Here is a 21,728-nt window from a genome sequence, read left to right as displayed (position 1 = left end):
AGAATTCTAAATACCACTATGTAAACTGCAAATTCCAGGATCTGTGAATGGTTGCCATGGCTGTTAAAGTGGAACCAGAGCACTATAACTTAACAACAAGTAAACACATCAGAAATAAGATACTTTTTCCAGTACAGTAAAATGAGCATTTCATATAAGAGTATTAAAAGATATATCACACTCTTCTTCAATTAGGCAGTACCACTCCATAGTAACAAAAAGATGACTACAATATTTTGTAGGTCAAGATCTTCACAAAAAGATCTTGTTCTCATTTTTAATATGCAGTACTGAGAAAGTTTCTTAGGTGATTGTTCCTCGTAAACAATTGAAAACTCTGCCATATTGGCAGGAGATGGGGACCAATAATCACTGAACATTTTATTTTTTTAAAAAATATTTTTGATTCCAGCAGCTAAGAAAAGGCGCTTTCCCTGGACTCAGAAGGAGAGAAGTGTAGCCAGGCACCGCATCATTTCAGTCTGATTTCAGCAGCTGAGGAAAAGCTCTCCTTCCTTCCCAACTGCCGTGACTCTGGCCTCTGAGGAAGAGAACAACAGCCAGCATGTGCTGGACTTAATCCCATCTCCACTGCCACCCCCTTTTCCTTGTGTATCACATCTTTTTAGACTGTAATCCCAAGAACAGGAAACTGTCAAATTAACAATTTATAAATTGTTATGTGAACCTTTTTTAAAATAAATGCTATAAAAAAACAAACAAGTAGAACTTTACTAGGGATGCTTTGGGCTCTGCTTAAAATTGCCCATGAGACATATCAGCGCCTTGAAGAAAGCTGTTTGGATGCACCAGCTGAACACAGAGATTAGCTCTTATTGCATTGAGTGTCTCCACACAGCCATCAAATGGCTGACAGACCAACAGAGGTAAACTATTTATCAAACAAGTGCACAGCCCACAAACTAGAAAAGCTACCAAGTAGAAGCTGTCCCAGGCAATATTGCGAGATATGCATCTGTGTGATAACTGGACTCAGGTTCCTCAACAGTGGCTTCAAATGGGAAGGAAAACAAAGCATTTTTCAAAGGCAGGAAAGTTTGTTTTAAAATTCTGTTAAAGAAACAAATTGATGTCATTATAAAAAAATTCTATCATGTTTTCAGACACATGTTATTCAGTGTCTCTCTCCATGGACAAAGCTTTGTACTTCAGTAAAAAGCCTTTTCAAAGGCACCTTACAAACATTTACAGTTGTAAATACAGCTATAAAAGAAAGCTAACTGATCAAAGAAATCAAAATTTAAAGGTGACTAAAGCTGTCTCAGACTTCTTTCAAAAAACCTGTGAGTCATCCCACCACTTCTGGTCACTTCACTGTAAATTTGCTGGCAGTGTCACAGGGCTAGAAACAGAGCTCATTCTCCAAAATATTCCAATGCTGGAATGTAGGTCAAGCAACTCACCACCCACTCCAGTCTTACATCTCAGTTGTAAACCATCTTTCAATGACTCAGACACATCATGTAAACTATTTTCAGTTCAATTCAGTTTTCCTGTAATAATAATAAAAATTCCTTAAAGGAAAAATAACTTTTTTAATTACATGGGCCAAATTATTTTTAAAAGTATCTTACCTTTTGTAGGCTGGTAGGATTTAACTGTGTTTTGTCTATTATTTTCACAGCAACCTAAGCACAGAAAGGAAAGAAAGCAACTATTGTCAAAAATAAAGCTTACCTTTTCTTTAAAAAATGCAAGTAATGTGTGTTTCTTGTACTGGTACTGCCTTCACTTTGATATACCATGATTTAAGGCTACATGAACAAGAGTCATACATTTCCTTTTCCTTTCTTCTGGTGAAGTTTACACTTTCATTTTTAACCATTCATGTTCACTACTCTGCTTACCATCTCTCTAAACATGAACAAACATGATCTACCACAATTTATAATGATTATTTCTAGCTCAATTCAATGTGGGGGAAACTTAATTTCTATCAAGGGCAACTGACCAACATGGCAGAGCAGCAACTTCTGACTTTTAATGCTGGATCTCAGCCAGCCCAATTCATACTTTCAAAGCTACCCTCATCCCTCAGATCTCTCTGACACTCCCATTTCCACACATTTCTGCCACTCTGCCTACTCTGTGTCTGCTATAGCCCCCTCTGTCATCTCTGTTATCTCAGCAACTGGGATGTGAGGAATAAAGTATTTCAGAATAATTTTATTTTCACCTATGTGTATTTCTGTAAACAGAACCAGAGTTTGTAGATAAAAATCTCAAGACAAAGAACACCATCAAAATACCCCACCAAATATATTCCACTTTTTGAGAGGATACAACTGGATGTGACATGAACTGTACTGAACCTCAGAAACTGGTGAGGTTCACAACTATTTAAAGAACAGTGTGCATCAACAAGAGAAGGGAGATGAACTCTTTCTTTGCCCCTCATTTTCTTCCTGAAATCATTTTTAACATTCTTTCTCCTAATTGGGATTTCTTCTAATCTTAAACGCACAGAGGAGAAAGACAGCTAAATATTTCATGAAGCAACTTTTCACTCTTTCCCCACCATGCCCATCTTACACTTTAAAATGTCTTCATACTAATCCCATCATCTCAGACAAACTTATGCGAGTCCCAATTCTGTACACAAACCTGCCACAATGGCTCATTTGGCTCTAAGTAAAGCCTGTCACATTTGTTGCAGGAGAATCATGTTCACTGCAGATAGGCAAGAGAGAACAAGGTAACACAGGTTATTGTTACCAAACAAAGCAAATAAAATGCTTACCTCTCTACCAGTTAGAACATGTCTAGCCAGCTTTACTTTAGCAAAATTTCCTTTTCCTATTGTTTTTAGTAAGCGATAATTCCCAATATGAGGGTGGTCTTCATTTGTAGATGTAACTGAGTTTCTGCAACGAGGTATGTTTTGTCTGCTACTTGATTTTGTGGGCTGGACATGGGGCTCAGTATATCCATCAACAGAAGTGTGCTGTAAGATAAAAACAATGACAAAAATGCAAATGTTAATTTATATCTGAATTGTGAGTTATAAAGCAAGTGTACTATAACAATAGAATGACCCACTTCACTGTACAACTGGGTGAGTAAACCAGCTTACACATTAAAGAAAGCTCTCTCTATAATTATATTCAACCTTTTATTTCACAGCTTGTTTCCTAATTGCTTTCATGTTTACTCTACAAATGAAACATTATCAAAACTGAACTGAAAGCCAATGAAATACTTTTCCTTATTTATACTTTCTTTTGAAAAAAATGACTTTTTGCACTTTCTGTTTTAGCTGGTAATTGAGTTTCACTTAAATATTCCTTCAATCAATTTGTTCATCCCAAGAAGTCACAGACTATCAGAGATAAAGAAAATTTAAGGAGAAGTTTCAAGTCAGTAGCAGAAAGCAATGTTGCTATTAAGCATTTATCTCTCCCCTTCTTGTCCTACAAATATATATTAAATCTATCATATTTAAATATGCAAATATATTTTTAAGAAAGTTGAAAATTTTAAGCATTACCATAAAATTGGATTTATTTTGTTACTAACTTTTTGACTTCTGTACATGTGAACAACAACAACAACAGCAACAACAAGAATTTAGAAGCACATTCTGCTAAAAGAAGCAATGACACCAATACAAAATTCTATAAAGGCATCAAGAGAAAGAAGCCAGTCTAGGACACAAATGGACTCTTAGATAACCATGAAACTAAAGGGACTGTAAAGAAGGATAAAGAAACTATAGAGAATCTGAATGAATTCTTTGACTTTCTCTTTGTTGCTAAAAATACAGCAAGGGAGAAATTAGCCTAGAGTAAAAGTTCCAGGAAGGGAGAATGAACATAAGTGACGAACAGTACAGATTGAGTCTTCCTTATCTGAAATGCTTGGGCTCAGAAGTGTTGGGCATTTCAGATTTTTTTTTCAAATTTTTCAATATTTGCATATACATAATGGGATCCACATCTAATCATGGAATTCATTTATATTTCATATATACCTTATACACATAGTAATTACAGTGGGCCCTCGCTATCCGTGGGGGATCCGTTCCAGATCCCCCCTCTGGATATTAAAATCCACACATGCTCAAGTCCAAGACCTTAATGGCAGCGCAGACACAGAACCGTGCCACCATTACGGAGAATGGGACTGGAGTCCCCCTCCCTCCTCCTTTCCCTCTCCTCTTCCCACTTTCTTTACCCTTCCTTCCTTCTTCTCTCCCTCCTCCCTCCCCTGCTGAGGCCTCTGCCTGGGCTTGGCTTTGGGGGTGGAGGCTGGAGCCCAATCAGCCGGAGGGACCCGGGGCCAGGGCTGGGGCTTGAGCCTCGGAGCCCCAGTCCTGTGGCCCAACTGTCAGAATGGAGTCTCTGGACTCCAAGACCCAAGAGCCAAGCCCTGGTGCTGGTTCCTCTCAGCAAACAAGGCTCCAAATCCAGGTACCGCCCCCAAAGCCAAATCTCATTGGCCAGAGGGAGCCAGTGCTGGGGCTAGGGCTTGTGTCTCAGAGCCCAAAGGCTCCATTCCAGGAGTTGGGCCTGGGAACAGGGGCTCTAAGATTCAAGCCCGGGCCCCCGTCCCCTCCAGATGACTGGGCACCAGACTCTGCCCCCAAAGCCAAGATGGGCCAGAGTGGCTTCCAAATGCTTCAGGGGTGTGGTTTTAGATGACATATGCACCTGAAGCAGCCAGAAGCCACTCCTAAGGCAGCCCAAAGCGACCAGTCAAAGGAGCAGATTTAAAGCACCTCTGCCGGTGGCTCATTTGCGACCATGGCAGTGGCCCATTTCTAAAGTGGGCCATCTGGCTGTCACAGTCCCAGAGCCATTGCGGCCAGAGCAGCCAAAGATGGTTCTTTCCAGGCCATCTCCTCCGGCCCTTAGAAAAAAAGATGAACTAAGTGGAGACATGTTAGAGGTATATACATTTATGTGTGATATAGGAAAAATATATAAGGAGAAGCTTCTCTACTCTCACCATCCTATCAGGGCCATCTATTGAAGCTCAGTGGTGGGAAGTTTTGTACAGGTAAAAAGAAGTACTTTTTTACACAGCACAGTGAAGTTACTTGCTGCAAGATGCAGTTTTGGTTGCCAGTTTGGAGAGCTTTAAAAGAGGATTGGATAAACTGATGGAGGATGGGAGCTGACTATTAGAAAAGATGGTCATGTGCCACCTCCATTATCAAAGGTAGTATGCTTCATGAGTTGCTGGGGTCTGTGAAATAGACGCTGCAGTTGCATTTACATGCTTCTGGCAGGCTTCCCAGAGCTAACTAATTCTGAACCAGATGCTGGACTTGATAGTTCTTTGGTCTAATATCCAACATGGCCCTTATATTCTCATGCAAAGGTGATAACCAAGATTCAATGTGATAATTTGTTAAATTTATTTTCAAGTCTGCAAAATACATTACAGTGAAGGCACAGGATGCAACATTTCTATGAATCTAGTGAGGGGAGTTCCAACCCCAAAAGCACTCCTGTACTCTCATGCGTTGAATGTCAAGCACCAATGTCATATGTCAATGTATTATTAATGCATGCTGAATTCCTAATGCATCTTCCTTATCTTGTCACACAAGCAGCTTTTTTCACAGCTCAATCTGCATTTCTTTTTATGAGGGATTCCCCTCCAAATTGTTGATACTGTTTTAAACTAGACAAATGAGTCTGATGCACTGATTCCTATGTCATGTATTCCATCATGATCATTCTGTGGAATGTTAATATTTTCAGTAACATAACCTCTTTATTTTGACTAGGGTTTGGCTTTAGCTGTTGTGCAAACAGTTGTGTTTGTTATTTGAACAACAACTGTTTGCCAAAAAGATTGGTGAATAAAACAAAAAAGTCAGGGTAGCCCCTGCTTTATGACACAAGATTTTGTTTCAGTCAAGGTTTTGCAGCAGCATAATATACTATTATTTTTATTGGTCCTTGGGGGAAATGGAAATTTGGGGAAATAAATGTTATAGAGTTGGTAATGAATACTACACATTATGAGAACTCCCTGTGGGATGTTAAATCTACCTGAAGCAATAAATAAATAAACACAATGTGAGAAATGGGGTGTGTTTTTAGTTTTGGCAGTTGGTTGTTCTTCATGCAATTAGGCATTTGAAAACTAGTGTGGTATTATGGTTAGACTGCCAGACTGAAACTTTAGTGATCCAGATTCCAGTCCTTCACTTAGCCATGAAAATTACTGAGTGACCTTGTTCCAGTTCCACTGTTTCTCAGCCTGACCTACCTCGCACAATTGGAAAGACCAAGTTGGAAGGGGAAAAGCTTTGAGTTCTTTGGAGGAAAGGAAGACTATAAATACATTTGAGGATACTATTCAAGGAATCACATTCTGCACAATGCCTGATAGTTTTATGTATCCTCCAGGACATGCCAAGTGTTTTTTTTAAAAAGAAGAATGAATACAATGACATAGGCTGTGTCTACAATGCAGAATTAATGTAACTTGACACCACTTTAATTGCCATGCCTCAGTGCTATGGAATTCTGGGATTTGTAGTTTTCTGAAGTATTCACCCTTTGTCATAGAGCTATGGTGCCACAACAAACTATAAATCCCAGGATTCCATAGCACTGAGCCATGGCAATTAAAGCCATCTCAAATTGTATTAATTTTGTAGTGTGGCAGCAGCTATGCTGAAACTATCCCTAATTAAGCAATAGTAAGATGATGTCCTGGATTTCATTCTGCCATTGTTTGCTTATGGATGGCTTCAACATACTATTATGATAACTGTTCTTACAAGCAACTTTCCAAGCCTCGCTCTTTCCACAGTTTTAAAATACAGTACGCTCTTCATATCCGAGGGGGTTCTGGACCACCTCTCCCCCCACAGATGCCAAAAACCTCAGGATCTCAAGTCCTGTTGGTTTTAATGGGGGTGCGGCCATGTGCACGTCCTGCCACTGGAGCGAATCGGGTGGGGCATCCACGGATGCTCAGATCCACAGATGGCAAGCTCGCAGTTGGGTCGGGCAGACTGTAAAACATAATTTCCAAAAGTTCTCAAAAGGTTAATGGAGGAGGGGGAACAGCACAAACGTGGGCTTACTGGGATCAGTTTCTTGGTGTAGTCTGACTTATGAAGAACCATGTTGTTACAGACAGAGAAAGTGACTAGGAAAGTCCTCTGGAGACAATGTCAAGTATTCTTCCAGTCTTCCATGAATGTGACAAATGACCTATGGTGTGTATTATGGTATACTGGGAAACTGGTGACCTCAAAATGATCATCCATATATTTATGAAAGGTTTTAAGCAGAGCCCTTTAAACAAAAGTGATAACATTAAAATGTAGAAGCTCCTGAGATAAAGCTGAAGAAAACTGTAATGACCACGGAAAAGCATGCAACAGTACAGACAAGATAAATGAAGTATCTTCTTCAACTGGTATTGGTCTTTCAACAAGCCGAAAAGCTAAAAAGCATAATCATAAAACAATATTATTATATCTAGGGAGACACACCAAAAATTACATGCAACTACATTCAAGATTCATTCCTAAATATCACAAAGAAGTAATCCTTACATTGCATGCAGCTTGGCCATACTTTACCTTTTTGTCAGTAAGCAACACTCCACTATGCTATAGCTTTGAGATTCCTACATTTCATGGAAAACAGCACTGAAATGACAGACTGATCAGAAAAATAAAAAACCCCAAAAACATAATGACCCACTCAGTAGTGAGCGGTCCATTTTTATTTCATGTATTACAACACTCAATGATACTGCCAAGAAATCTTCTTGCAAAACAGATATGAAGAACATCTCAACTGCTCCCAGATTATGGAACGGCCTGCCAGATAAGATCCATCATATAACCACCTTAAACAGCTTCAAAAAAGCTGTTAAGACGGAGCTCTTCCGGCAGGCCTTTCCCGAATAGATACCCAGTCACTAAAAAGAATATCTAATTGTTGGAGCTGACCTTTTGCTGTATCTACTGTTATTATATTGTTTTAAATTATGTTTTATATTGCAATTGTTTAATGGTATTTTAAGGTGGTTAGGAATGGGGGGTATGGATTGTGTATTTTAATGCTGTAAGCCGCCCTGATTGCGATGTGCAGAGGGGCGGGATAAAAATTGTTGTTATTATTATTATTATTATTATTATTATTAAATAAACAGAAAATAATTACCATTTCAATAGCAAGAGATTGACTTGCAGACTAACATTTGAAAAATTGCCAGTTAATATTTTAATTCTGGGGACTTTGCAAGAAAAATTGTTAAACATTCAATTATCAGAGCTAGCAAAAATTATTAGAGATGCTGGATTACTCTTTTGACAAGCATGTGTATTTTTCATTAATTTTATGTCCCTTTGGACAGATAACAGGTAGACTTCATCAAATCTGAAGATACAGTAAAAAGTTTTTTAGAGTATTGTACTCATAATTGTGGTATGTGGCATAATGGTTCCATCTTTGATAGCTTCACTGAAAACTATCCAAAGATGTGAAACAGTATGGTCTACTCCTTTAGAATTAGTGCCCAGTGAATAACACAGTCAGGCCTATCCTGTTTCAGAGGTTCTGTAAAAAGATAATGCTTTGAGAGGAGAACGTCAATTTTGGCAAGGGCAGAATGTTGTTCAGTACTGAGTTTTTACCTCCTCCTTGAGCTTCTTCTGCTCAAGGATACCAGTACTTAAGATAACAGAGGAAATGTTCTCTGACTCAGCTGCACATAGTGCATAGGATAAAAGTAGCAGGTAATACATTCCTATTTTGAATACCTTACACAGACACTGAATCGTAATAGACCAACTGATAGGCTAAACCATATCTACTCATAGAAAACACATCTTTATTTCCAAGTGTAACATGTATCATCTTGCACATATTATTTAACTGTCATGATACTCTTATAAGGAGAAATACTGTTAAGCCCTAAATGCTCCTCCCCTATTGAAATTTTTAAATAATTAATAATAATAATTTGTTTTATTTATATACCGCTGTTCCAAAGATCATAGCGGTGAACAGCAAGTAAGCTAATTAGCAAGTAAGCTAATTTGCCCCCAACAGTCTGAGTACTCATTTTGGCGACCTCGGAAGGATGCAAGCCTGAGTCGAGCTAGGGCCCTTTTGCTGGTCTTGAACTCGCAACCTTGTGGTTTCGAGTGAATGGCTGCAGTACAGGCATTTAACCACTGCGCCACCAGGGTTATGTAAAGTTTTACATTCACAGACTGTGAATTCACTATCTGTCTGAAAGGATCACTAATAACTGGCTGATCAAATATTCTATATTTGTGGTTATGGGAAAGAAAGCTTTATCCAAAAGCAAGCATCTGAGACAGCCAACAAGGAGCACTGGGAGGAAGAACAGCTCATCTGCATATCGTTCCCAGCAGCCTTTGCTGAATTCACTGTGTATTCTAGATTACGTGTGTCACCAAGCTTTTTGAACCTGCAGTGCACATCTTGAGGAACAGGCAGTTATATTCTAAAGACTTACTACAATCTAAAAAGGGGAGAAATATTAACCACAGGCATGGAGACAGAAGGATCTGTAGTCATCTACAAACTGGTCACTCCCTTGGAAGAGAAGGTCAGCACACTTCAGCAACATTACTGACACTCTTCAGTACATCAGAGAACATGAAAATTTCCTGGATAGAACAAGGGGAATTAATTTTACCAAATCAACAGGAAGAAACTGCTAAGGAAAATGTAGTGGATTTGAAGAATCATTGAAGAAGTACCCTGAAAGACAGTCACAGTCAAGAGCAGATCATATACATGGGATTCAGAACTGCTCCAGCTATGCAAACACTAGGAAGATAATGGTGGTAAACATGTCCAAACAGAAGAACATCAACGAGAGACACTGCAAGCCAAGGAAAGTGTCAGCCACTAACTGCATCTAGAAGAAAAGAAATGTGTTGGTGGTAGGGGGGACTCACTGCTCAAGGCTATAGAGGGACCCATGTGCCAGCCAGACAAGATGAATTGGGAAGTGTGTTGTCTCCTTGGTGTCCACATTCAGGATGTTACTGACAACTTGCTGAAGGTCATCAAGAACACATAAGTACCCCTTTACCTTTTTTCATGCGGGCACCAATGATACTTCAAAGAACACACTGACCAGATTACCTTGGACTATGAAAATTTGGGAAGGAAGGTGAAGGGTTTAGAAGCACAGGTGGTGTTTTTGTCAGTTTTTATGAGTAGAGGACAACTCAGGAACAGAAAGATACTGCAAGTGCATGACTGACTATGCATATGATGTTGGTGCGATAGGTTTGCCTTCTGGGACCATGGTCTTCATTTTTTAGGTGAAGGACTACTGGTTACCAATAGGCTGCACCTCATGAAGATTGGGAAGAATATCTTTAACAAAAGCATGGCAAAACCGATCAAGAGGGCTTTAAACTACATCTTTGGGGAACTGGAGATGATAGCTCAAACATATATCCAAAAACAAGTGCTTAACAAAAAGATGTGAATTGTACAGGAGAAGCTGAGGAAGAGAATGAGCCAAACTCACAGTAAAATAAAAATGTGAACAAACAAGGCTTTACATATCTATATACCAATGCACAGAGATTGGGAAACAAACAAGACAAGCTTGACGTTCTAGTGTAAGAAGGTAAATATGACTTTACAGGTGTGACAGAAACTTGGTGGAATGACTCCCACGACTGGAATATAACAACTGAAGAATACAATCTTTTCAAACAGAACACAAAAAGAAAAGCAGGGACAGTAGCATTATATGTCAAAGATAAATTAACTTGTACAGAAATCCACATGATTGATCAGACTAGACAGTTAAGAGCATCTGGGTAAAGATAAATGAAGAAAAAAATTAAAAACATTATTGTGGTAGGAGTTTACTACAGGCTACCAAACCAAGTGCTTTTCAGAAACAAATCTCAGAAATCTCCAAGAAGCAAGTCATGGGGAACTTCAATTATCTTTATATCTGCCAGGAGACTAACTCTGCTAAGCATAGGCTCTCCAATAAATTCTTGATGTGCCTTACAGATAGTTTTCAATTTCAAGAGAGAAGACGGATTTCAAAATCCTAAACATGATCCTAATCAACAGGAAAGAAGAGAGGGTTACTGGAATCAAAGAAGTTGGTACCATAGGGGGAAGTGACCATGTAACAATAAAATTAATGACTGTGGGACAGGCCAAAGAAGAGTACAGCTGGGGGTTCACTTTATTGCTTTGATACTTTTGATACTTAATATTCTGAGCTGTAAATATTTTGTCAATAACAGACTTTAACACTGGAGAAAATTTATTTTGTTTTAACCAGTAGGGGAAGCACTGTTGCTGTTATTAAATAGTTACTTTTTTTACTTTCAATTTTCTGTATTTTATTTATGCATTGTGGTAGCCATTGGCTAGAAGCAACAAAGTTTGTGAGAAAACATGCTTTCCTGGCATTTGTAAGGTTGAGAAGACAATTTTAAAATGAGGAGGCAGGTGGTAATGATATAAAATGGCACACAAAGATTGGGAGAACTTGCCTAGTTGACAGTAACTTTAGCTGAAGACATCAAGCAGAATGCAATGAAATATCATTTCCAAATTTTCTCTATGGGGAATGTTTTTTAAAATTACTACACTGGGACCTTGGTATCCACAGGGATCTCTTCCAGACCCACTGTGGATACCAAAATCCACACTCAAGCCTGCATTGTCCCCAATGGAGGCATGTGTACACAGCCACACTGCCATTAGGGACAACGGGACTTCAGGTGAGGTCCCATTGTCCCTAGTGTTGGTACAGCCATGTGAATGTGCTGACAACATGGGCTTGCCATTTGCGGATACTCAGATCCACAGATGGCAAGTCCACAGATACTGAGGTCCCACTGCATGTGCCTGCCATAACTAAGCATGCATAACAACATTTAAATTAAACCTTGTAATGTTTGGAAAAGATAAATATCTGTAGGATTTATCACTGGTATCAATTGGAGATATGGACTTACATCAATAGGTGGAAGGGACTAGTAAGTCGTGTCAAGACTGGCCTGAGGAACAGCAAAAGCTAGAAACATGTACATATGTTCTCAAACCCATAGTGTATGAGTACTTACAGTAACTTTATCACTTCTTCTGTTGCTGAATGTTTGCTGTGTTATAATACCTAGTCTATAGATTTATTCGGGAGAGATTTTTCCAGGTGCAGAAAGAAAAAAACAGAAGGAGGAGTCAGGCAATTTGAGTGCAGAAAGTTATCTGCCTCTTCGCAGCTGCTCTCACTATCTACAAAGAGGGAGGGTAGGAATCAAGATCAGGCTGGTACCTTGAGTTTCTGTACTAATTGGACTCTGTAACCTTAATGCTTTTGAGCCACCAGTAAAGACTTACTGAGAGTGCTATCAGTGTTCTTTAAGAAAATGGACTACAGCTGCGGCACTGGTACACATGCATTCTGCACTTCTCACATGCCTTACAGCTAGATTTGAAGATTGAGATATACATTCAGCTCACTCATGATGTAAATGATGTACATGTGGAAACATGGGGTTTTATAAAGTTGTAATCTTGCACTTCTACTTACATATTGTGGCCTCAGTCCTTGTTAGGACTCCTTAGCAAAGTTTTTTTTTAAAGACAGATCAACTCAATCATTGCCCCCTAGTTCTGCCTACAAATATGGAAGTCCTAAAATTATGTCATGATGAATGCATCTCTCTACCTATCTAATGACTCATGTAATTAATTATTCTCTACCATTACAAGAACAAACATTAATTAAAAAGCACTGGCTCAGATCCATATGTATCTCTTTTTGTGACCAGTAAGGCACTTCTACAAACCCTATGGAACTATTTTCACTGTGCAATTCCATACTACAATCCCAAAGCCACTTTAATTTCTTAAGTAGAACTTGGAAGAATTCAGCTGGCTATGGCAGGGAGAATAAACCAGGAAAGCCCTACTGGAAGGGGGCAGGATCCAGGGAAGCCCAATTATATGACAAGAATCCCACTCAATAATCTTTGCATCAAATTTTAATTTAGGACACAACTGTTATGGTGCTAAACAATTGACCCTAAAGTATACTTCTTCATAGATAATTGGTAAGTTGCTGGAACAGCCTTCCTTATTGAGAATCTCTCCAAATATCCTAAATTAAAACTCCAGCCCCAGCCAGCATGGCTGAAGATCATAGTGATTGGAGTTGTAGTGCAAAACATCTGGAAGGACTCACAGCAGAGAAATTGTAGCTAGAATATTTACAGAATTAACAACTTAATTAATGTAGGCATGTAAACCAAGTTTTATAGCATTATTTCAGCAAGGTGGGGATGAATGAGCATAGAAACATTCATAAATGTAAAACACTGATCTAAATGCAAAAACAAAAGGAAATTTATTTCTTCTCCCAGTCCAAAAATGGAGCACTACAAATACTTTTATAATTTATGAGTGTTTACAAGAACTATTTCATATATAAAAGCATGCTTCTCCTTGAAACCATACTAGTAATCTGTAAGAGAGAAAAAGCCATTACCTGGGTACATTATAAGAGTATAGAATGTCAATTACTGCCCTTCACCATTTTCAGCCTTTTAAATCACTCGCTTAGAAATGATGAGTACTGTAATATTAAAATATATTAGTAACATTAGTTTAATACTTTATATCAGCAACTAAAGATTTTAAAATTAAAATTAAAGTAAATTAAAATTTAAAATTACAAATTAAAGATTTGTAAGATATTTCATATCTTACAAGCTATAGTGCTGTACTCCATATTTCTAGGCATTGTTATGCAAAAGAACCCACAGAAGGAAGAAACGGATTTAGAGATACCATTCCAATACGTACTTTGCTTCTGGGAGGGTATTTTATATGAGATTATAAAAAAGCCTGATGGCTTGTATGCTCCTTCCCAAATTTCCTTCAGTGTGAGGATGATTAAAATGGCTCACATGGAGGTTTACTTAGCAGCTATTGCATTGGGTGCAACATTTATCAGCTTATCAGTTATATAAGAACTAGACAAGATCCTAAAGAGTAATGATATGCAACTGAGCACTAAAGTTAGAATCATCCAATCCACTGTATTTCCCATCACCATGTATGGATGTGAGAGCTGGACACTGAACAAAACAGGTAAGAAGAAAATCAATGCATTTGAGATGTAGAGCTGGAGAAGAGTGCTGAGAATACCATGGACAGCTAAAAAGGCAAACAAATGGGTCCTTGAACAGATCCAACCTGAACTCTGCCTAGAAGCCAAGATGACTAAATTGAGGCTGTCATATTTTGCTACATCATGAAAATGCATGACTCGCTGGAAAAGACAATAACACTATGAAAGGTAGAAGACAGTAGAAAGAGAAGAAGACCACAGGCTAGATGGATAGATTAAATCAGAGAGTCCACGGGCCTGAATCTAGAAAACCTAAGAAGGGGGCTTAGGGATGTTTCAAACATAAGGTCACCATGAGCTGAGGTCGACTTGACGGGAGCTAACAACAATAAGCTAATAACTGTCTGTCTGCACCCTCGTTCCTACTAAGCTTGTAGAATAATTGTATAATAATTCCTTGTACAGTTGTTGTTCTTGACGATTGTCTACAAGCAGCTACTACAGTAAAACAATTGACTGGACTATTAGCATAGCCTAGGGGCTATATTCAACAGCGCTATAAGACTGAAGCAGGTTTACAAATGAGATGGTCATTCTGCCTTTTAAAGTCCCAAATGGGCTGGATTCACCAATATTTTGGGATGCACATTTTAACTTAAGAACCTAATAATAATAATAATAATAACAATACATTTTATTTCTTTCACACCTCTTTTCAAGGCTCAACGTGGGGTACAGCATGTTAAAATACAAAACACAAAAACCCAGAGTTAAAATACAACACTATAAAATCATTAAAATCGACATAAGATTTCATGTACATATTTAAAAAATCATGATTTAAAATTGACTGGGTAGGCCTGCCAGAAGAGATATGTGTTAATCTTTTATTCAGTTGGAGTTTTCAGCTGTTGTATCTCTTCTGGCAGGTCATTCCTCAGTTGGTGCAACAGGCAAAAAAGTCCTCTGAGAAACTGTTGCCAGTCTAATCCTGGCCAGTTGGATACATGCAGGCAACAGGACTGTCACCATTGTGGTTCTCACTCCTGCTTTAAGCAGTCTTCACCCAATATTCTCTTTTGTTCCACATGCTTGGGAAGGGTTGAACAAACCTTTGTAATTTTAAAAATACTATCTCCTGGTTTTCACATATGCTTACAGATAATTTACACACACTCTCAATTATCAATGCAGCCATTTCTGACACACACTCTCCATTTTTCATTCCACTGTTCATGTTATAACTGTCTATATGCATCTATTATGACTAAACATCTACTACTGAAACCAGCATTCTCAGTAATGACCTTCCATCTTCCAAGAGATCTTCCAGTCATCTTCATCAGTAGCATTTAGACATCAGTCTAAGATCTTTCACATCAGTAAAGAATGCAGTCTTTGATTTTGAGTTTTAACTTTGGTCTTGCTGTCTAATTTGTATTGCAATAACATTTTGAGACTACTTTGGCTGATTTACTGCACACTTTTCTATTTTATTGATTTACTGTATTCTTAAATCTGTAAACTACTCATGGGTCATTGTCAGTTGCACACCATCTAAATATTTTAAATTATATACTAGAGCGAGAGCGAGAGCGAGAGAGAGCGAGAGCGAGAGCGAGAGCGAGAGAGAGCGAGAGCGAGAGCGAGAGCGAGAGAGAGGCACAGTGCTTTGAGTGTTAAGAGACCAGGGTTCGATTCCTATCTTGGCCAAGAAACCTGGGCAAGTCACATGCTCTCAGCCTCAGGGGAAGGCAATGGAAAAGCTCATCTGAACAAATGTTGCCAAGAAAACCCCTTTATAGGTTCGCTTTAGGGTCGCCGTAAGTTGGAAATGACAACAACAACACACTTATTTTTAAAGGATTCGGTTTTAGGGAGATGCTGCCTGTATTCAGGCATCAGCTAACCCAAATGTTTAATGTTTAACAGAAAATATACTTATGTTAGATAAAATGTCAATGAAGACTTAGATGTTCTTCTGCTTTATAAACTTCAATGATTATCTCTTCTTGACACTGTCTAAAGTAATTCCTTAAAAGAGATTTTATAGTATCCAACATCACAAAACGAAAGTTCAGTTTTTCTAACAACTAATACTATTTAGAATGTACTGGCAGCTAAGAAAAGGAAACAAATCCCAGAGATCAGATTCTGCTGCCAGATTGTTCCTTACGTATGTCTTCATCTGCAAGATACCTATGACTAAATTTATTTTTGAGAGTATGCAAACATAAATCATTGTGCAGAACTGCTCATTTCTAGCCCACTCACTACAAACACTAAGATAATCCAAGTAATATCTTCCTGGCAGAATATAAATAAAACCAGTAAAAGTGTAACCCTTCTGCTTTATATAATACATAATAATTAAAAAATCAAGCTTTTCTGTTTTTCCATTCTCAGGGAGATAGGGCAGGATTGGCCAAATAGATAAAGTACAGTCTACTTCATAATTGCTTTCATCCTCTGAATTTCCAGCAGCAAATGTGACTCTGCAGTCATTCTGATAAGTGGAGTCGAAGGCTTTCATGGCCGGCATCCATAGTTTTTTGTGGGTTTTTCAGGCTATGTGGCCATGTTCTAGAAGAGTTTCTTCCTGACATTTCGCCAGCATCTGTGGCTGGCACCTTCTCCAAAGATGCCAGTCACAGATGCTGGTGAAATGTCAGGGAGAAACTCTTCTAGAACATGGCCACCTAGCCTGAAAATCTCACAAAAAACTATTCTGATAAGTGCTTCTTAAGCTATCAGGATGCAGGGGCCCAGGACCCCCCCCCCATGTCCCAGTAATGGCACCATATCTATGTCCACTATCTATAAATGTGGTTTTTTTTCCTTTCCGCGAAACTCACCACGGAATAACAACCATTAGCTCATGGGCTGGCACTGGCCCATGAACCACCAACCTGAACAGTCCTTGATTTGTTGATATTGGTGGTATCATTGCATTCATGATGTCAGCATTATCTTTTAACTATTATATGTTACCTGAAGCAGAAGGATTAAACTTTGTGTGGTTTTATTTATATTTGTGCTAATTGATAGAAAAATATTTTTATGGAAGGCATCGGTAGATAATGGGATTATTACTTTAAATCAAGTACTTAGTGTTAGCTATGAGTTTCTGCTTTTCTCAACTGTGCAAGAGCAGTTTTATTTACCTCTATCAGCTAAATGGAAATATTTACAATCGAAACACTTGTTACAATCCAAATGTCAGAGAAGTATCTTTGCCTTGCTCTGAAGCTGAGAGATTTTGACTTGCCCACTGTCACCCAGTGAGTTTTCAAACCACTACACCATACTGGCTTGGATCTGCACTTGATCAGCACTAGCACTTGTTCAAAGATTTTAAAAAAAACAAAAAAACAGGGCATGGTTTGCAGAAGTGGTCTTATGGTCTGAATAGCAAATTTTGACCTCCTTAATTTTAATTTTTTTTTAAAGCATGACAGTGTTATAGTGGAAAACTGCCATTTCATCGATACATTATAACACTATTTTTTAATTTTTTTTAAAAAAAGAAAGGATAAGAACATGACACCTTTTATTTCAAAATGTCTCAAAATTAAAAAGAAACCCACTAGAGAACATAAAAATGTTGCAGATGGTGCCAAGGGCGTGGTACAGAGCGCCAAATAGAGGTGCCTCCGTGGCACCTCTCCTTCTTCTGCAGCAGCCCTGCAGTAACCAAATTGTGCGGCACTGCTACGCAGCAAGAAAGGAGCACACAGAAGCAGCTCCTTTTTTGCGGTGCACTTCCGGCCCCCCCCCCAAAGTGTCAGCGACAGTGCGGTGACATGCCAGCGGCGCAGCCCTGTTTGGCTATGCTGCTGACATGTCATCGATGTGCGCACCATCTGGATGGTGCTGTGCAGCTGCGGCATACCCATGACGTGTTAGAGTTGCAGGGTGTGTGCACGCCCTGCCCCCGAGCAACCCTAGCATGTCAATTTGTTGAAGCCCATTTGACTAGTTACTAAAGCAAAATAAACTACTCAGAAAACATAAGTTATCCAACATGAATCTTTTTACATTCTACTTGCCGATTCTTCTTTGATAAAATGTTATTTCTGAAATTGCTTTACACAAAATAGTGATTTTCCCAGCAGTATCCCAGAAGCAAGCCACAACTGCTTTAATAAAGCCAATTTCACTTCCCAGCATTTACATTACAACCTGTAGTATGAGTCAGCTTTTACCATGAAAAGGTTCAATAGCAAAATAGAGTTCCACCATTAACATATGTTATGTGAAAATATATAGACATGAAGGCAACTATAGTGGAGACGATTTTATATTCACTAGAAGTAATCAAAAAGTTCATAGTACCAATTACACAATAATCAAGTAATGTAGTACTAGTTATATTTTCCCTAAGCAAGGGAGGATTTCAGAAAATTCACTAAATAAAAATTCCCACTGCCCAAATATACGTTTGACATGATGGAATAGAAACAGCTACATGGCTTCATTGTATTTTTTCTTGAAGACATAAAACAATTCTTGCTAAATATATAATGAACAAAACATTAAATATAAATCTTTTAGTCCCAACTAAAGGACACCCACTGAAATACTGTGACTTGTGTCAGGGCTAACTAATCACATTTATTTCAGCAGGTCTGCACTAGTTAGAAGTAAAACTGGATTTAGTTCAATGTCTGCCTAGGAATCTGTTCTTGATGCCACTATAAGAGAACATGTTTTTAAAAGCAGCCTTTAAAAATTAAAAGAAGCCAAGAAGTGATCTGGATCTTTGTCTGAACCTAGCCTCATTAACTCATTGCTGAGTACTGCAGTAAATGTTTGTTGTCTTTTAATATCCCGTAATATCCCGTAATATCCTTCTGTATGTAATCAAGCTTAGTCAGTCTCCCTTTTCATTCCAACACAAATAAAACAAAACAGAGAGCCTTTCTCTTTAAATAAAGGAATTCAGGAAATTATTTTGTCCTATGTTAGTCTACAGTGATGTGGGAATTGGCAATAGTGACTGATGCTTATACTATGAAAATGTATGAGGCATGAAGTTTCCAAATTTGGAAGAACATTAACTTTTTTTATTGTGTAGGAAGATGGGAGAATAAAATCAGGATATCTTTGGCAAACTGTTCCACATTATATATAGTATCTGAAGTCTTTATTCATAGAATCATAGAGTTGGAAGAGAAAACAAAGGCCATCCAGTCTAACTCCCTGCCATGCAGAACTCACAATCAAAGCACTCCCAACAGATGGACATCCAGCCTCTGTTTACAGACCTCCAAAGAAGGAGACTCCACCACTCTCTGAGGGAGTGGGTTCCATTGTCAAACAGCTCTTACTGTCAGGACGTTCTTCCTAATGTTGAGGTGGTATCTCTTTTCTTGTAGTTTGCATCCATTGATCCATGTCCTATCTCTGGAGCAGCAGAAAACAAGCTTGCTCCATCCTCAATATGACATCCCTTCAAATGTTTAAACAGGGCTATCATATCACCTCCTAACTTTCTCTTCCCCAGGCTAAACATACACAGCTCCCTAAATCTCTTCTCATAGGGCATGGCATCCAGACCCTTCACCATTTTGATCTCCATCCTCTGGACACACTTCAGCTTGTCTACATCCTATGTGTAACAAACTATCTGGAATATGCACTAAACCCCTCTTAGCCAGTTTATTATATCTCCTTTCTGGTTCCCAGCCGAAACTCTCTCCGCCATTTATATATTCATGCACCCAGCCTGGCTTTAAGTAACATCTTTCCACCTGTCTTTGTCCCCCAATAACCATCATTAAAATTAACCTTGTCATCTCATCATCGTACCCACAAGTTTTGCACTTCTGTGGTTATTTGTACAGTCTAATTCTAAAGGTCCTTCCTGAGCACCTGTTCACTTCATGCATCTGAGAAAGTAGACCAAGGACCCAAACAGACAAGTCAAAATAAAGCTGCTTCGGGTCACTTTGGAGGTATGATGTTTAAATGCTGCATGAGTCCTATGAGGCCAGAAGCCGTGCCAAAGCAGCGCTCCAGTCCTAAGGACTAAAACGCAGCTTTGGCACAGCTTCTGACCTCTTAAGATACGTGTGTCATTTAAACAGCATACCTCCAAAATGATCCAAAGCAGTTTTATTTTGGCCTGTCTGTTTGGGCTCCAAGTCTATAAAAGCATATGCTACAACTTTTCCACTCAGTTAATCTCAAAGGAGCTACAAGAGCCCTTTTTATACTGATATTCCAGACTAACACAGTTATGTCTCTGAATTTTACACCCATCTGTGCTAATGGTTTAAGTTGGTCTTCTATGTTCAGAGGCAATATACCTGTAAATGGCAGTTGTTGTCTGCCATCATATGTTTTGGTTTTATTTTATTTCCCAGATTGTTAAAATTCCACCTCACAGAAATCTCAAAGAAATGAACTGATTTAATTAAAAAAATATATCAACAAGCTTTAAAGAGCAAGTAGTAAAATACATTTAATTATTCTGATACAGTGATGATATCAAGTAGTAAAAGCATGGTTCTCTTTGGAAGAAACCACATAAAAACATTAGAACTGTATTATTTATTCAGAAGTCAGCTTTCCAATATGTACTGTGCCACAACTCAGAATATATTCAAAATATTTCTAAAACTGAACAGTTCATAAGGGAGTAATAGTGTAACACTGAAGAAACTGCTTAAAATCCCATAGAGAAGAAAGTCAGAGGGAGCCTAGAAAGTTAAAGCCTTCAAACTGAATACCACAGGGTGGCTGCAGATGGTCAGTTCACTTTTACTTATTGCACACCTTTATAAAGATCACCACCAGTTTAACCATCTACATTCTAAAAACATAAATTCTGATTTACATTGAACCTGTCCACCCAGACTAGTTTTAACTTTAACTAATGAAGAACTGAATGTGAATGTGAGAGGCAGGACTGGGTAAACCAAGCAAGCAACTAATTAAAAAGGAGACGGTGAAGTGATGCATTTGTAACACCAATGGTGTAAGGATTATGATTTATCATTGGGAGCGGTCATTCCAAGAGCAGTGGTACAGTTTCTGCCCTCCTCAAACAGTCCTACCATCTGTAGTGCATTCACTTGGGAATCAAGGATGTGTGAGAAAAATGAACAGTCTTAGAAAGGAAAAAAAAAGGTTAAATGAGAGGGAAAACCCTGTCACCTAACATTCAATATTAATGGCCCTAGTGTACTGGGCATGTGGCTGGTTTACTTTTCTCAGCAATGCCCCAGACTCATTTACTTGACTATATAAACTGGAGAGAACTGGAATTATTTATTTACTTTATTTCTATGGCGCCTTTCTCCCAAGACAGGCACATAAGACTGACTTGCCTTGATATCCACAGCCCTGCCCCAGTATCTTCTTGTTGTGCCTTCTGGTCATTTCTGACTTATGGCAATGCTAAGACCAAGATCACAGGGTTTTCTGGGGTTGAGAGGGTATCTTTCACCCAAGGTCACTCAGCAGGTTTCCATGGCTGAGTGGGGAATTAAACCCCAATCTCAAGAGTGCTAGTCCCATGTTCAAACCACTACACCATGTGGCTCTCTATATTCTTTCTTTAGGTACAACTGTGGCCTGTTACAGACAGGCCAAAATAAAGCTGCTTCGGGTCTCTTTGGAGGTAT

General features: G+C 38.6%; 1 protein-coding gene across 9 annotated transcripts in view; it reads right to left on the bottom strand.

Moving 5' to 3' along the window:
* Positions 1-21,728, bottom strand: part of LOC149310634 (serine/threonine-protein kinase MARK1) — a 100,019-nt gene that overhangs the window by 48,290 nt on the left and 30,001 nt on the right. For 7 of the 9 annotated variants that reach the window (XM_089529350.1, XM_089529356.1, XM_089529349.1 and 4 more), the window contains exons 2-3: positions 2,762-2,965; positions 1,596-1,649 (exon numbers count right to left, since the gene is read on the bottom strand). In XM_089529350.1, the coding sequence (XP_089385476.1) occupies positions 1,596-1,649; positions 2,762-2,965 (258 nt within the window). Of the gene's footprint in view, positions 1-1,424; positions 1,509-1,595; positions 1,650-2,761; positions 2,966-7,069; positions 7,191-21,728 lie in introns of those variants that run through there. The other 2 variants (XM_089529354.1, XM_089529357.1) reach the window with 2 other exon arrangements.

This window comes from Sceloporus occidentalis, unplaced genomic scaffold (assembly GCF_023333645.1).
Source record: "Sceloporus occidentalis isolate IW3139 unplaced genomic scaffold, rSceOcc1.0.p SCAF_6, whole genome shotgun sequence".
Lineage (NCBI taxonomy): Eukaryota > Metazoa > Chordata > Lepidosauria > Squamata > Phrynosomatidae > Sceloporus > Sceloporus occidentalis.
The sequence above is the reverse complement of the archived record's forward strand: the minus strand, read 5'-3'. Positions and strand labels throughout refer to the sequence as shown.